This window comes from Carassius auratus, chromosome 27, assembly GCF_003368295.1.
Source record: "Carassius auratus strain Wakin chromosome 27, ASM336829v1, whole genome shotgun sequence".
Classification (NCBI taxonomy): Eukaryota; Metazoa; Chordata; class Actinopteri; order Cypriniformes; family Cyprinidae; genus Carassius; species Carassius auratus.
This window is the reverse complement of record NC_039269.1, coordinates 20,318,714-20,332,929: the sequence shown is the minus strand read 5'-3', so window position 1 is coordinate 20,332,929 and position 14,216 is coordinate 20,318,714. Positions and strand designations below refer to the sequence as shown.

The following is a 14,216-nucleotide window of genomic DNA, read 5'->3' as shown; positions in this document are numbered from 1 at the left end:
GGGGAGAGCAGTTCTCGCGAACAGACCGGAGGCTCAGTGTCAGCGCTCAGAGGTTGCGGTCAGCCCACCGGGAGATCTTGAACCCATGCAGGTGGGGCGAGCTCGGCTCTCCCGGGAGGAGAGGATCAGGCGGAGATCCCTGGGACTATGTTTATACTGCGGCAGCCAAGAACATCACATCCAGCGTTGTCCGGTAAAAGACCAAACCCGATAGTAAAACGGAGGCTACTATCGGGTGGGATCTCTGCCAGGAAGACCTCATCTACATCGACACTCCTTCCGGTGAGTCTACGGTGGTCCACCCACGCACTCGATCATCACGCTTTGTTGGATTCTGGGGCAGAGGGTAGTTTCATGGACTTCAAGTTCGCTTGTAAGCTTAACATTCCTCTCACCTCCCTCAAACACCCCATTGCACCCTTTGCTCTCAACGGACATAGACTACCAGTCATCACACAGACCACCTTACCTGTTTCTCTCATCACATCTGGCAACCATACTGAGGAGATCTCATTTTACATCACGGACTCACCTCAATCCCCCATCGTTCTCGGTCACACCTGGCTTCAGAAACACAACCCCAGGATCAATTGGCGCCTTGGATCCGTGGTTAGCTGGAGCGAGGAATGTCATTTGTCTTGTCTTTTGTCTGCTGGTGTTAATGTTTCTGAGTCTGTGTTTCAGGGGGAAGCAGTGGATTTGGCTAGCGTGCCCGCGGAGTACCACGACCTGAAGGAGGTGTTCAGTAAGTCTCGTGCTGATTCTCTTCCTCCTCATCGTCCCTATGACTGTGCGATAGAGTTATTGCCAGGTACTTCTCCGCCTAAGGGCAAGTTATATTCTTTGTCTATTCCAGAGACGGCGGCCATGGAGAAATATATATCCAGTTCTCTAGCAACGGGGTTTATCCGCCCTTCTTCTTCTCCAGCGGGGGCGGGGTTCTTTTTTGTGGGAAAGAAGGACGGATCCTTGCGACCTTGCATTGACTACCGAGGGCTGAACAACATAACGGTAAAGAATACCTATCCTTTGCCGCTTATGTCTTCAGCTTTTGAGAGGTTGCAGGGAGCGTCCGTTTTCACTAAATTGGACTTACGTAATGCTTATCATTTGGTCCGCATCAGGGAGGGGGATGAGTGGAAGACTGCCTTTAACACCCCTAGAGGCCATTTTGAGTACTGCGTGATGCCGTTCGGGCTAACCAACTCGCCGGCAGTCTTTCAAGCACTCGTTAATGACGTGTTGCGAGACATGGTCAATCTGTTCATATATGTTTACCTGGATGACATATTGATTTTTTCTTCGTCTCTCCAGGAACACGTGCAACACGTACGACGAGTGCTTCTGCGGTTGCTAGAGAATGGATTGTTTGTCAAGGCGGAGAAATGCGTTTTTCATGCACAGTCTGTTTCTTTTCTAGGACACATCATTTCGACTGAGGGTGTTCGCATGGATCCTGAGAAGGTTAAGGCTGTGGTAAATTGGCCATCCCCAGAGTCTCGCAAGGCCCTGCAGAGATTTCTGGGGTTCGCCAATTTTTACCGGCGTTTCATTCGCAATTTCAGCCAACTAGCCGCTCCTCTGACCGCCTTGACCTCCCCTAGTTTGACGTTCAGGTGGTCAAACGCAGCTGAGGCTGCGTTTGCCAAACTGAAAAGCTGCTTTGTTTCAGCTCCCATTCTCGTCACCCCTGATCGCTCACGTCAATTCATAGTGGAGGTCGACGCGTCAGAGGTGGGGGTAGGAGCAGTGTTATCCCAACGCGCATCCTCAGACGGAAAGGTGCATCCATGCGCGTATTATTCTCACCGTTTATCTCCTGCAGAAGTTAATTATGACATTGGCAATCGAGAGTTGTTGGCAGTCAAACTTGCACTGGAAGAATGGCGTCACTGGCTTGAGGGGTCGGGTGTACCTTTCATTGTATGGACGGACCATAAGAATCTCGAATACATTAGAACCGCCAAAAGACTTAACTCCAGGCAGGCTCGGTGGGCATTGTTTTTCGGTCGTTTCGATTTTACACTTTCTTACCGGCCGGGTTCCAAAAACATCAAACCCGATGCTTTATCCCGTCTTTTTGAGCGTTCCGATCGTGTTGCTACTCCCGAGCCCATTTTACCGGGGACCATCATTATCTCCGCGCTCAGATGGGAGGTCGAATCGAAGGTGTTGACTGCCTTAGAAGGGGTAACGCCCCCGGCTCGTTGCCCACCGAACCGATTGTTTGTGCCGGAGGGGTTACGGTCAGACGTTCTCCAGTGGGGTCATTGTTCCAGTGTTGCTTGTCACCCAGGGGTTAGTAGAACTAGATTTCTAGTCAAGCAACGATTTTGGTGGCCTGGTATGGCTCGTGACGTCCACGATTTCGTCTTGGCTTGTTCAGTTTGCGCTATTGGTAAGACTTCCAATCGACCTCCAGATGGGTTACTCTTACCGCTGTCTGTCCCTTCAAGACCCTGGTCCCACATTTCGCTAGATTTTATCACCGCCCTCCCGCCCTCTAAAGGCAATACGGTGATTTTAACCGTAGTGGACCGGTTCTCGAAGGTGACTCATTTTATTCCCTTGCCCAAATTACCTTCAGCCAAGGAAACAGCGGTAGCTGTCATTGACCACGTCTTCCGCATACATGGCCTTCCGACAGACGTGGTTTCTGACAGGGGTCCCCAATTTGTGTCCAAATTTTGGCGAGAATTTTGTAAATTGTTAGGAGCGACTGTTAGTCTTTCTTCCGGGTTCCATCCCCAGAGCAATGGTCAAACCGAACGAGCCAATCAGGATGTCGAGAGGGTTTTGCGATGTTTGGCTTCCAATAATCCTTCGTCCTGGTGTCAGCAACTCTCAGTTGTGGAGTACGCACACAATTCTTTGCCAGTGTCATCTACGGGCATGTCTCCATTTAAGTGTAGTTTAGGGTACCAACCACCTAATTTTGTCAGTACGGAATCCGAGGTTTCGGTCCCCTCCGCACACGCACTAGTCCAGAGGTGTCACCGCACCTGGACCAGAGCTCGCAGAGCTCTGCTCCAGGCTAGGTCGCGCACCAAGGCTAAGGCCGATCGCCACCGGTCGAAGCCTCCCCGTTACGTCGTCGGTCAAAGAGTGTGGCTTTCTACCCAGAATATTCCTATGCGTTCCGTTTCTAACAAACTTGCTCCCAAATTTATTGGCCCGTTTTCTATTACCAAGATTATTAATCCGGTAACCGTGCGTCTTAGCCTTCCTCCGGCGTACAGGAGGATTCATCCCGTGTTCCATGTGTCCAAAATTAAATCGGTGATTTCTTCCCGTCTTAATCCGCCTGCCCCAGTTCCCCCCCCGCCTCGTCTCGTTAATGGGGAAACCACCTATTCGGTTAATCGTATCCTGGACTCTAGACGGAGGGGACGCGGTTTTCAGTACTTGGTGGATTGGGAGGGTTACGGTCCGGAGGAGAGAAGCTGGGTTCCTGCTCGGGACATATTGGATCACCACCTTATAGATGATTACAATCTACAGGTAAAGCAGGCTGGGAACGTCAGGTGACGTCCTAGGGGAGAGGGTACTGTCACGGTAGGAAATCCAGTGTTTCCTCCGTGTCATGTTTTGTGGTTGTTTTTGTACTTATGTTGTCTCCATGTGCTCGTTTAGTTGATTGTCATCACCTGGGTGTTGATTGTCTCGCTCCAGCTGATCTTCATCACACCTCAGCTACTTATACTCACCTCGCTCTCTCTCTGTTGTCAGATCCTCTCTCATGTCTCCGTGTCCTAGTTGGATTACCGTCTTCCGTGTTCGTGTGCTGGATTGGGTTCGTGTTGTCGTCCTCGTGTCAGTGTTCCGGTCTGTTCCTGGTTTCATCCATTGACCTCCTTCACCTGCACCATCGACTTCACCATCCAGCTCTTCTCACGCCACCGTAGACCTTCCTTGCCATTGCCAACATTCTGGACTCTCTTTCTAATAAACATCATCTAATTGCCTGCAATTGCTTCCTCCTCTTTTACCTGTCGTTACAAAAGTATACAGAAAAGTCTATACTAAAGTATATTTGGCCTATACTAATTCTAAATCATTTAAAGGTACAATTTGTAAGATATTTGCAGTAAAAACCACTAGGCTAGTGTTATATATTTTGTCCAGCTGATTACTAACAATATCTGTAATGTTTTCAACTACTTTTAAATCATGAGAAATTCCCATTCTAAACAGTAACACGGGGCAGTGCAGTCGCCTGTCAATGACGTTAGTTACCCTTTGTTACCGCCTTTACTGACCTACAGTAGAAACCACGTGACAACAGTGTCACGTAAAAATGCGGAAGTAGTGTCTAGCGTCCAGCAAACCACTAGCTTGCTTCAAGCAGTTCCTTGCAGTCCCTACTTATTTATGAAACATAATTACTGTTTACCGTCTGCCGCTGGTTCTGTCGACAAGGACAGCTCCAGTAAACATAAGTGTATGGCCAACCAAACTAACCAAGAAGAGTTTGGGACAAGAGGAGAGAAATAGCGTCGATTAATATCCGGCAAACGCAGGACATCGCGTCTCTAGACCTGCGCAAGGACGCGTCTTTGCATTGACTTTGTATGTAGTCTACTCGCGCAAATCGTTGAACTCATGTTAAATCCATGATTTATCTTTCTGTCTGATTGATGGGACCGTCAGCGGTTGGGTAGGAGACAACAAATCCCATCATTCCACGCTCCTTCTTAGCGTCATCAAACCATGTGTTTGTTATTGTTTTGGTAGTGCGCCCTCTAGTGGGAAGTCCAACAACCTGTACCTTTAAATGAGATGTACTATACTTAAGAAAATTAAGAATGTACTTCAAAGTGTATGTTTCACAATCTAAAAAGTGGGCTAGAAGTATGTAGCTAGTAAACTAACAGTAGAAGTTCACTTATGTTATAAAAAAAGTCTACTAAACTAGTTGTATATTCAGAGTTTACTCATCTATGCTTAAAAGTATACATTTAGAAACTAAAAAGTGGGTCAATTTAGTCAGAAGAAGTATTAAAATAATACACTGACAAATATACTATTAGTACAGTATAGTAGTATTAGTTTATTTACTACATAAAGTATACTTGGAAAATACAACTCTAATTAAGTTTAAAAATGAACTTTAAGTAGCTTGAATGTAGAACAATTTCTTTACAATATGAGTAACGTTGCTAACGTTGCTAACGTCTATGATCATTAATGCTCCTAACCCAAAAACGTGAACTGAGACATCATCACTATTATTATTTCTCACAATAAGCGCATGCGATTTGACCCTTAGATTAAAGTACATTTGGTATGTACGTCATCCCACAGTACTATGCTGCAAACATGAATGACACATTAAATTATGAAGCTTATTTCGAAGTCTTCTTCTTTCAATCGTTTCTTTCAACTTACGAAACCGTTATGTTTAATGTTAAAACAGTTTCTACTCTGTCTTCTCACCCAGTATATATAGCATGAAGGCGTGAAAGAGAAGTCTTGTGCAGTTGTGTGATGAAGTAGAATATAATTGCATGCACACATAATGCTCTGCAGAGGCAGTGTAACCGCTAAGCAGCTTGTACGCAGGAAGAGAGCGTTGCAGTTCTGGATATTATTAGTGTATCACCATGACCACCGCAGAAAAACAGTAGCGAACTGATGCAGGAGCAGAGGCTTGAGGCACCCTCTCATCAGCCTTGCTACCTTCATACAGCAAGTGTTTAGGGGTGATTTTGGGTGGGTGTACAGAGAATTAGTCAGAATTCAAGAAGCACTTTCAAATTGAGCAAACAGAAATCTTTCCTTTGAGGTATAATTCACAAATTTGGTCACAGACCGCAAAGTCAAAAGTGCACTGAGACGGAGGCAGGGCTGATCTGATACCTTGGTTCTGATGCCGAATGCAGTCGTTCAGGATCGAGACGAAGCGAGCCCTCTTCTCCTCCTGCTGGAAACAGAAGTACGAGTCTCGTCTGTAAGGCAGTCTCAGGTACACAGGAAGCGGACCGGGAACCGCCACCATAGGAGCGGAGGGCTCTTCCTTGGAACCTGAACAACACATAAACACTCATTCCAACGGGAATAGAGAGATCAGGACGGAGAACTAGACAAACACTCACTATTGGGATCAGGGAAGGCCTTGTCTACGACAGCAGTGTATTTCTCCTCTGAGGTCAACACTGTGCCCCCTGTTGGCAGGAGTTTGTTCCGGGCTGGGGTTCCCTTTGTATATGACTGGATGTGAGAAGTGTAACAGCATCATGAGAATCTTCTGTCAGAAAAAGTGCCTTTATATTAAAAGAATCAAAGATAAGGTTTAACCTCCTGGCTATCGTGTAGCTCCAGGCTATGGTCGGCACGGACCACGACAAATCTCTCTTTCCACTTTCTGTTGTCATCGAAGTACAACATGCTATCCTTGTACAGGACCTCTGAGGCCTGCGGTGACTCCTAGAAGTGAAACATACTAGTGTCAGTAAGAGTAAAACTCTGGAACAGCATGAATCAGAGAACACTGGTAATGTAAGTGAGGGCACAATAAAATCACTAGATAAGCTGATGTTGTCAGTATAAGAGTGTTAAGATCTCACCTTCTGTTTGAGGAGCTGGGCCTGTCCTGCTCTGTGCTGCTCTACCTCATCCTTCAGATGGCAAAAGAAGGCGACACAGCTTTGCCTTCTGTAATGAGGACTAAAGTTCTTCAGCTCAGCCTCTGTCCGGCCTACACACACAAAAAAGATCAGATTAACCTTGTGAAAAATGAATGAGCTTAAATGTATTAAATGTGCACTTGTACCTAAGATCTTAAAAGTATCTAAAATATTAATAAAATAAACGGCTCAAAGAGTTTACTTTCATGACTGGGTATTAACACCATTCAGTGCAATTTTAAAAAGTTCACTTTTTATCATCATGCTTTAATAATCTTTTGTCATACTTTAAAGACGTCGTTGAAAATGTGTAATTACAAATATATTTAAATTTAGCATAGAGGTGTAGTCAAAGACCAGACCCCTTAAAAACCTAAAGACCACTGACTAAATCCAGACCAAATTCAGACCCTTCAAGACCCAGACCCAGACCGAGACTAGACGTCTCAAGATCTAGAAAAAGACTAGAACCCTTTCAAAACCCAGTTCCATACCAGGCTAGTCCCTTTAAGACCCAAATCTAGACAAAACTAGGCCTTTCAAGACCCAGATCCAGACCAAAAATGAATTTCTATAAACCAAGATCCTTAATCTATTGCAGAATCTGTTTGTAGAATTTAACAGTTGTTTTAACACCTTTAATTGTTCACAACCTTATTGTGAACATCATACTAGCATACTATTCCGAGTGTTTGTTCCATATTTTTGTTGCACATATCATGCCAAATTCAGTTAAAGTTTGTTGAAGCTTACATGACTGGGATCTATCTATCATATCTACAGTGACAGGTGTTCAGTTAATACAGTGAGATCATGCATCTTATTTTTCCTGATTCTGAGTCGGGAGAAAGTGCCTGACTCGTTTCATTAAAGACTGAGCCATCTTTACCACTGCCAAAATGACAAGGCCTTGAGTCCATTTCAGCATTATTCCATTGAGCAGACTAAGTTCAAAACTTCATTTGTAACAGCTCTTGGGCTTGCATCCCAATTTCCAAACTTTTAAAGAAGAATATCCTTGGACTTTCCTTGGAAATATTATTCTCTGCCAAGGTGTAGTATAGAATTGTCTGGAAGAAGCCATTGGCAACAGCTGCACAATATGTCATTTACAGGCACATTAGACATGCTTTATTAACCATTACCAATGCTTTACAAAACAGTGTCTGATAAAATTAATACTACTGACTCATGGTCCGGCTATAGTCACAATGATGATTCTGATCATACTGTTGATTTGAGATTACAAAATGGGTTGTTGTGGAGTCTAGATTCCATGTGAGCCTGATAATCCTTTGCTGCTCATTAACGCGTGAACTTCCCCTTTAAATAATGTGATGCTCTGCCCTCTATGCGAATGATGCTGTTCCAATTAAGTGCTGTTAGAAGTGATTTCATTGATTCAGCATTTCGACACCTCCGTAAGATTGCATTAAACTCAACAAAGAGGTTTAATAAAGGATGCATTGATCTCGTGAATTAGCGACTTTTACTATACCAATATTTTTTAATTGGCTATTAAAGTTTATATGGGAATATTACATGACACACTGATCCTTGCATTGGCGCAAAAATGCACACTTTTTGTACAAATCTCACAATATGATGATCAGCTGCCACAAATACTACCTAAATAAAAACTGATTTAAATTGGTCTTTGAACTTAGCTTTATTGCATGGCAAAAATAAAAATAAAAACCTTGCAAAAGTACTGACAGATCCCATTGATCTAATGCCGTTTCAAATGCAAACTTTGCAATGCAACAATCAGGCAGCAACTGATAGCACTATGATCCAATGAGATACAGGCATCGTCAGTTTGACAATACTCTAGCTCAATGATGTTGGGGGATCCAGTGGGGGTGGCAGTCATATTTCAGGGTGATCATGCCACTCTTTATCACAACCCTGCTAAAATGTAGCAATGCAGTGCCAGTATGAGTGCTCATTGGCGCCCCTTCAGCAGGTGGTACCCTAGGTGACCGCCTAGCTCGCCTGTGCCTAGAAACAGCACTGACAACAAGAACATTCTACCTTTCATTGAGTGCCAATTCCTGGGTAAAAAGGGAGTGAAGTTGGATATTTAATTACACAAACCCAATAATTAGTTCCTGTTTTCGATTCAACATCTCAAAATAGCCAATACACTAAAATAACCAAACTTTATCCAAACTCAGTATGAGACAAAACAAGTTACTACATTTACTACTACAAAATCACACTAAAACACTCTTGCTTATCTGAACTCTGACTCTACACTCTTATTGCTCTACAGTATATCACCCCTTAAATGCAGAAATAAATAATAAATAGGATTCAACTTCTTGAAACATCTTGAAGAAATGGGAAAAAGTCTGCTATTTAAAATAGTTTGCTTATTTAAGGCAGATTTCTTTCCTCCTTGTAAACCCCCACCCCCTCCTCTTAAAGGAACACTCCACTATTTTTGAATAGGCTAATTGTCCAACTTTCCAAAGTTAAACAATTGAGTTTTACCATTTTCAAATCCATTCAGCCGATCTCCGTGTCTGGCAATAGCATTTTTAGCTCAGCTTAGCATAGATCATTGAATCTGCTTATATATGGCTAGGAACTATATTCTTATTCCAGGCATAATAATCAGGGAACTTTGCTGACATACCCATGGGTGCAGCAGGCACAATGATATCACGAAGCGCCTGAAACTAGTCCCCTGCTAGTTTGTGTAGTTGCAGCAATAGCAGAGTTGCTTGGGACTTTGTTCACGCACTGCGTAATATCATTGAGATCGGCTGAATGGATTCGAAAATGGCATAACTCAACTGAATAACTCTAGGGGAGTTGGAAAATTATCTTATTTTCAAAAATAGTGGAGTGTTCCTTTAAGAAAGATTTCCTTATTAGTTTAGATTAGATTTGAGTATTACATTTCAGCGACTTTCACTTGGAAAGTTGTATTTAAAGGTGCTGCACAAATATAATTGGATAGACTTGTGCTAAATTGAGTTAGAAAAAAGACAGTTGCTCTGAGGAGGGCAGAGAGATGAGAGAGTAGTTTCTTGTAAGGACACACACACCACAGATACACACCACACAAACACACACTTGTGATAAGAGCACGACCGTTGTAAATCCTGGACAACTCAGCAAATATTTATTTCTATAAGAGTGTAACTATGAAACAACTGACCTCTCTAACCACATACACAGCAGTAGCACTGTCAGTCAGGACTAATAGTACTGCAGGTTTCAAAGGGGTCTTATGATTTTTTCCTTTCTCTTTGGAGTGTTACTGTTCATGCATAGATAATATCCTTAAAGTGTCAAAGACTAAAGTCTCAAACCCAAAGAGATATTCTTTATAAAAGTTAAAACTCATCCACATCCTCCTAAAAAGCCTCGTTTAAACACGCCCCCACGTCTACATTCCCACTGTGTGGAAAGATTTGCATAAAACCGCCCAAATGTTCACGCAAAGAAAGAAGGCATCACTTTGATTCTCACTGTAGTATTGTTGCTGCTGCAACCGCCATGTCATGAAAACACTGTGTGTTTCAGTGTGAAAGCGAAACTACTTTATCTGTCCTTCCAATAGAGGACACAAAAATAAATCAGTGGTTAAGTTGTATTTACAACACTGTTCCAGAACAGTTCAAACCAAATATTCGTGTGTGTGTGCAACATTTTTAACGGAGGACTGTTTCCTGGACCTACAATGCTGGCTGTTCTGACTCACAACCTGTAAGTATGTTTTCATATTTAAAGAATTTGCCACTGATGATTCAAATGTGAGTTTTGAGCAGTGTAGCATTTGTTGTTTGTCATTTTTCCAATCACAAATGCAGACAAGATTTTATGTTTATGTGGCGCGATACGTAACGCAACGTGTCAAAAGACAATATAACTCATTATAATCCGTCTTTATGTCCCCACTGGATACAATGAATGCTTTGTTTGTAATGGTCTCGTTGCATCAGGACACAACATCACTGTATGGTAAGCGGCATAACATATCTGTCACAATATCTTGGCCAAACACAGCACACCACACTTTCATCTGGATTTCAAACAGCTACTAGTGATAGTGGAATCTTTGTATGGCAGTGGGGCTTTCATGGTAATTGGTATAATTAAATATAATTGGTGCCAAGTTCAATGTAATTGCAGGATGTATTGATGCAGATAACTCAAGAAAACAGAGAGAAAAAAGCTGAATCATTAGTAGTGTATACACATACATTTACATATTTATATAATAATTTCAATACAAAAATCATGCTAATATACTTATTTGACAATTTTTCTATTTTCTATTTCTACATTTCTATTTTTTCATAATTTTTTAGAGAAAGTCCAAAGGAACATAATTTAATTGAAATGGAAATTGGTTGTAAGACTATAAATGTCTTAATGTCACTTTTGATCAATTGAATGGTTGCTGAATAAAAGTATTAATTGCCCTAAAAATAAATCTTACTGACCTTAAACTGTGTGTATAAGTCAATAGACAAACCCCAGATAAGGGGGCAGATGGTTACTGATAAACAGCTTGTGAAATATATTGTGTCCATTGATGAGTTAAGCAGATCTTTGGGTCTCTCTCCCCTGGGCAGTTCATAAATACAGTGTTTTCTCATCTGTTTTGCAGACTATTGCACATCTGTACCATAACTTTGGTCTTAGACCTCCTTCATCTCCCCACACACAAACAGGGTTTTAAATAGCCCCCGTCTCCAGTTTCTCCCCTGATCACTGGTATCCTGACAGAGGATGGTGTTTGGGACTTTAGTTTCATTGTTTTATATGTCCCTTATCCTTTGCTCTACATAATATGTTCTTTTGAAAAAAGAAAAGAGGAGGGTGAAAACAAGGTAAGCGTAACCCATTTTGAAATCCCTTTAGAAAAAAACACAAACTATGAAAACATATCAAAACCACAATCTTGCCACCCTGTAGATTATAGTGAGAAAAGAAAAAGAACAAAGCATTTACATGCTATGTGTTATTTGTGATGTGAGGTCATTTCCTGCAAACTCAAGAGCTGCTAACTTCCGAGGCAGCTGTGAAATCAGGTGAAAGGTTCAATACAAACGTTACACCTCAGATGAGGCCAATGATTTCAGCTAAAATCTGAAACTGAAAATGGAAAGAAAAGTGCTTTCCATTCCCTATGTCTACAAGTCTTCACAGTGGGACTGGAAAAAGGGTTTTCTTTATGTACATATTTCAAAATGTCCTACTTTTTATAGCTGAGACAGCCTCAGATACTGCCAAAATGACTGAAATTTATGAAGCGGAACAACCAACAGATAAAAGTAACGATACGATGCAGTATTTATAGGCAAACTGAGTTTGCATTGAACTCCTGCATGCTTTCTCAGTGCCATGCGACTACAACGCTTTTCAGAACAAGTACCTCTGAAAGTTGCAAATATAATCAATCTGAAGTACATACATTTTAAAAGATGTAGGATATATTTCTTGCTCATTACTCTTAAAAGTAAAGGTTCTTTATTGACATTGATGGTTTCATGAAAATGCATCTTAAATATTCCTGGAAACTTTTCATATTTGGTTTTTAGTGGGAAAGGTTCTTTAGATTATTACAATTTTCTTTAAACTATGGTGTTAAATGGTTGTTTTAATAACTGATCACTGAAAAGTTCCTTTGGGGAACTCATAAAGGGTTCTTTAGCATTGCTTCAAAGACCTACTGTTGGAGCCTTTAGTTTTAAAAGTTTATCTCAAATGCTGTAGCTTGCAATACAGTTTTAGAAGCCAACTAATTACACTTTACTGTCTTGTTTTACTGCACTTTACAATGTTTTACTGGCGACTCCACTTGTTTAATTCTGATTGATGTTGAGTTATAAGTCCAGTGGTTTGGATGGCCAGCTGAGAGGGCCCTGCTTTTCCCATCACCTCTTGCCCTGCAGAAGAAATCTGTAGCCAGAAACACCCAACCAGGGAGACAGGCAGCTCCATAACTAACATATCAGATAGGAATGCTCTCTTTCCGTTGTCCCTCCAGTCCAAAGCGAAAAATAACATGTGGTTCAGCAAATGTGAGAAGTTTTTGGAGGATCTACATTATTCTGTCATTGTGGGCTTATGAGGGAGGTTGTTTTGGAGTTTTAAATCCAAAATGTAATGTGGAAAGCTGATCACTCAAGCAATACAGACAAGTTTAAGGCCACCATGAAAATCTGGAATACAAAATCTTATTTAAGCCGGAATGTATGAAGCATTAGGATTCTGATGTAAAATGAAGGAAAAATATTGATCTAAACAAATTTGTGACTCTGTTCTTGTGAACGTCATTGTGCAGATGGTCAGGTGTTCTTCTACTGAGGCTGAGATCTTCTCAAATCATGTTGTACAACATGATCATCAAGTTTTAAACAAACTTGTTGAGTTCACGCTGCTTGAGTACTGCTGTCATTAAAGCAAACAGGAGACAAAATTTTTCCTATTTACTCAAATTGTTCCTCATCTGACACCATGGATCATTCTGTTACGTAACTCCCACAAGCCAAAGATGAGATACTGAAAGGCTGAGAAGCAGCTCTCCAACATTACAGTCAATTCAGGATAAGGCGTGATAGAGTGACACATACATGTATGTCAGTGTGTGACTAGAATCATGAAATGAATCTGTGAGGGTGTGGGTCAAAGTTTTAAACTGAGTTGAGCTGTTCTTCTCTGGAGGTTTGGGATGAGGTCCCGGAATGAAGTTCTAATTCCTCCCATGCCTTTAGAATCAAACTGATTCACTGACTGATACTCCTCCCAACAACAGAAACACACCCAGAGACTCGTTTATCAAAACCTCTTAAACCTCTTGTCCCACTCTGTATGTGCTATTTATGATTTTCACCTGGTGGACGATAACATCTTTCAGATTTACACTGAAGGAGGGACTTCAACCAAGATGCCATAAAGATGGGGGTGGGATCTTTGGACTTATATGTAACAACTAATAAGAAGACCAATAAGTAAACACTTGCAACATCCAAGCAAACACCCTAACAAACAACTAACTTACCCTAGCTATGCCCTATTAACACCCTAGCTAACACCTTAAAAACACCTAGAACGCCCTAGCTACCACTTACAACACCTTGTAAGTGATCAGCATCCACCTGGTAAACACTCTTAAAACCACATAAAACACCTTACCAACCACTTAGCAAACACCCAGAACAACCAGATCTATTACCACCCAAGTAAACATTATAAGGCGGGGACACTACAAAACGACTTCAAAAAACTAGCGGTGACGAAAGCCGACAGTGTTGTCACCCTGCGACGGCAGCATCGTGTGCTTGAACACACCGAACAGACTACAGCCGACTGCAAAATAACATGTGCTTTCTTTGCCTGTGTGAGAGGAATAAGCTATCCATATCAGCAGCTATCAACAGTATATATTTGCCAGTATATATTTCAAAAGGAGAAACTGAAATAAGGATATACGAGATATATGCAGATATATGAAACATAAACAAGGCAGTGCTTACTCACCATTTTAAATATCAATGTGTTGTTAACTTTCTTCATTTTAAAGGGATACTCCACCCAAAAAAGACAATTTTGTCATTAATCATTTAC

At 41.8% G+C, this 14,216-nt stretch overlaps 1 protein-coding gene across 1 annotated transcript in view; it reads right to left on the bottom strand.

Annotated features, from left to right (window-relative positions):
* The window catches only part of LOC113045812 (protein Niban-like), a 30,049-nt gene that overhangs the window by 9,573 nt on the left and 6,260 nt on the right, over nt 1-14,216 (bottom strand). Inside the window, exons 2-5 of the mRNA XM_026206478.1 lie at nt 6,567-6,697; nt 6,298-6,426; nt 6,096-6,210; nt 5,860-6,024 (exon numbers count right to left, since the gene is read on the bottom strand). Coding sequence (XP_026062263.1) covers nt 5,860-6,024; nt 6,096-6,210; nt 6,298-6,426; nt 6,567-6,697 — 540 coding nt within the window. The remainder of the gene's footprint in view (nt 1-5,859; nt 6,025-6,095; nt 6,211-6,297; nt 6,427-6,566; nt 6,698-14,216) is intronic.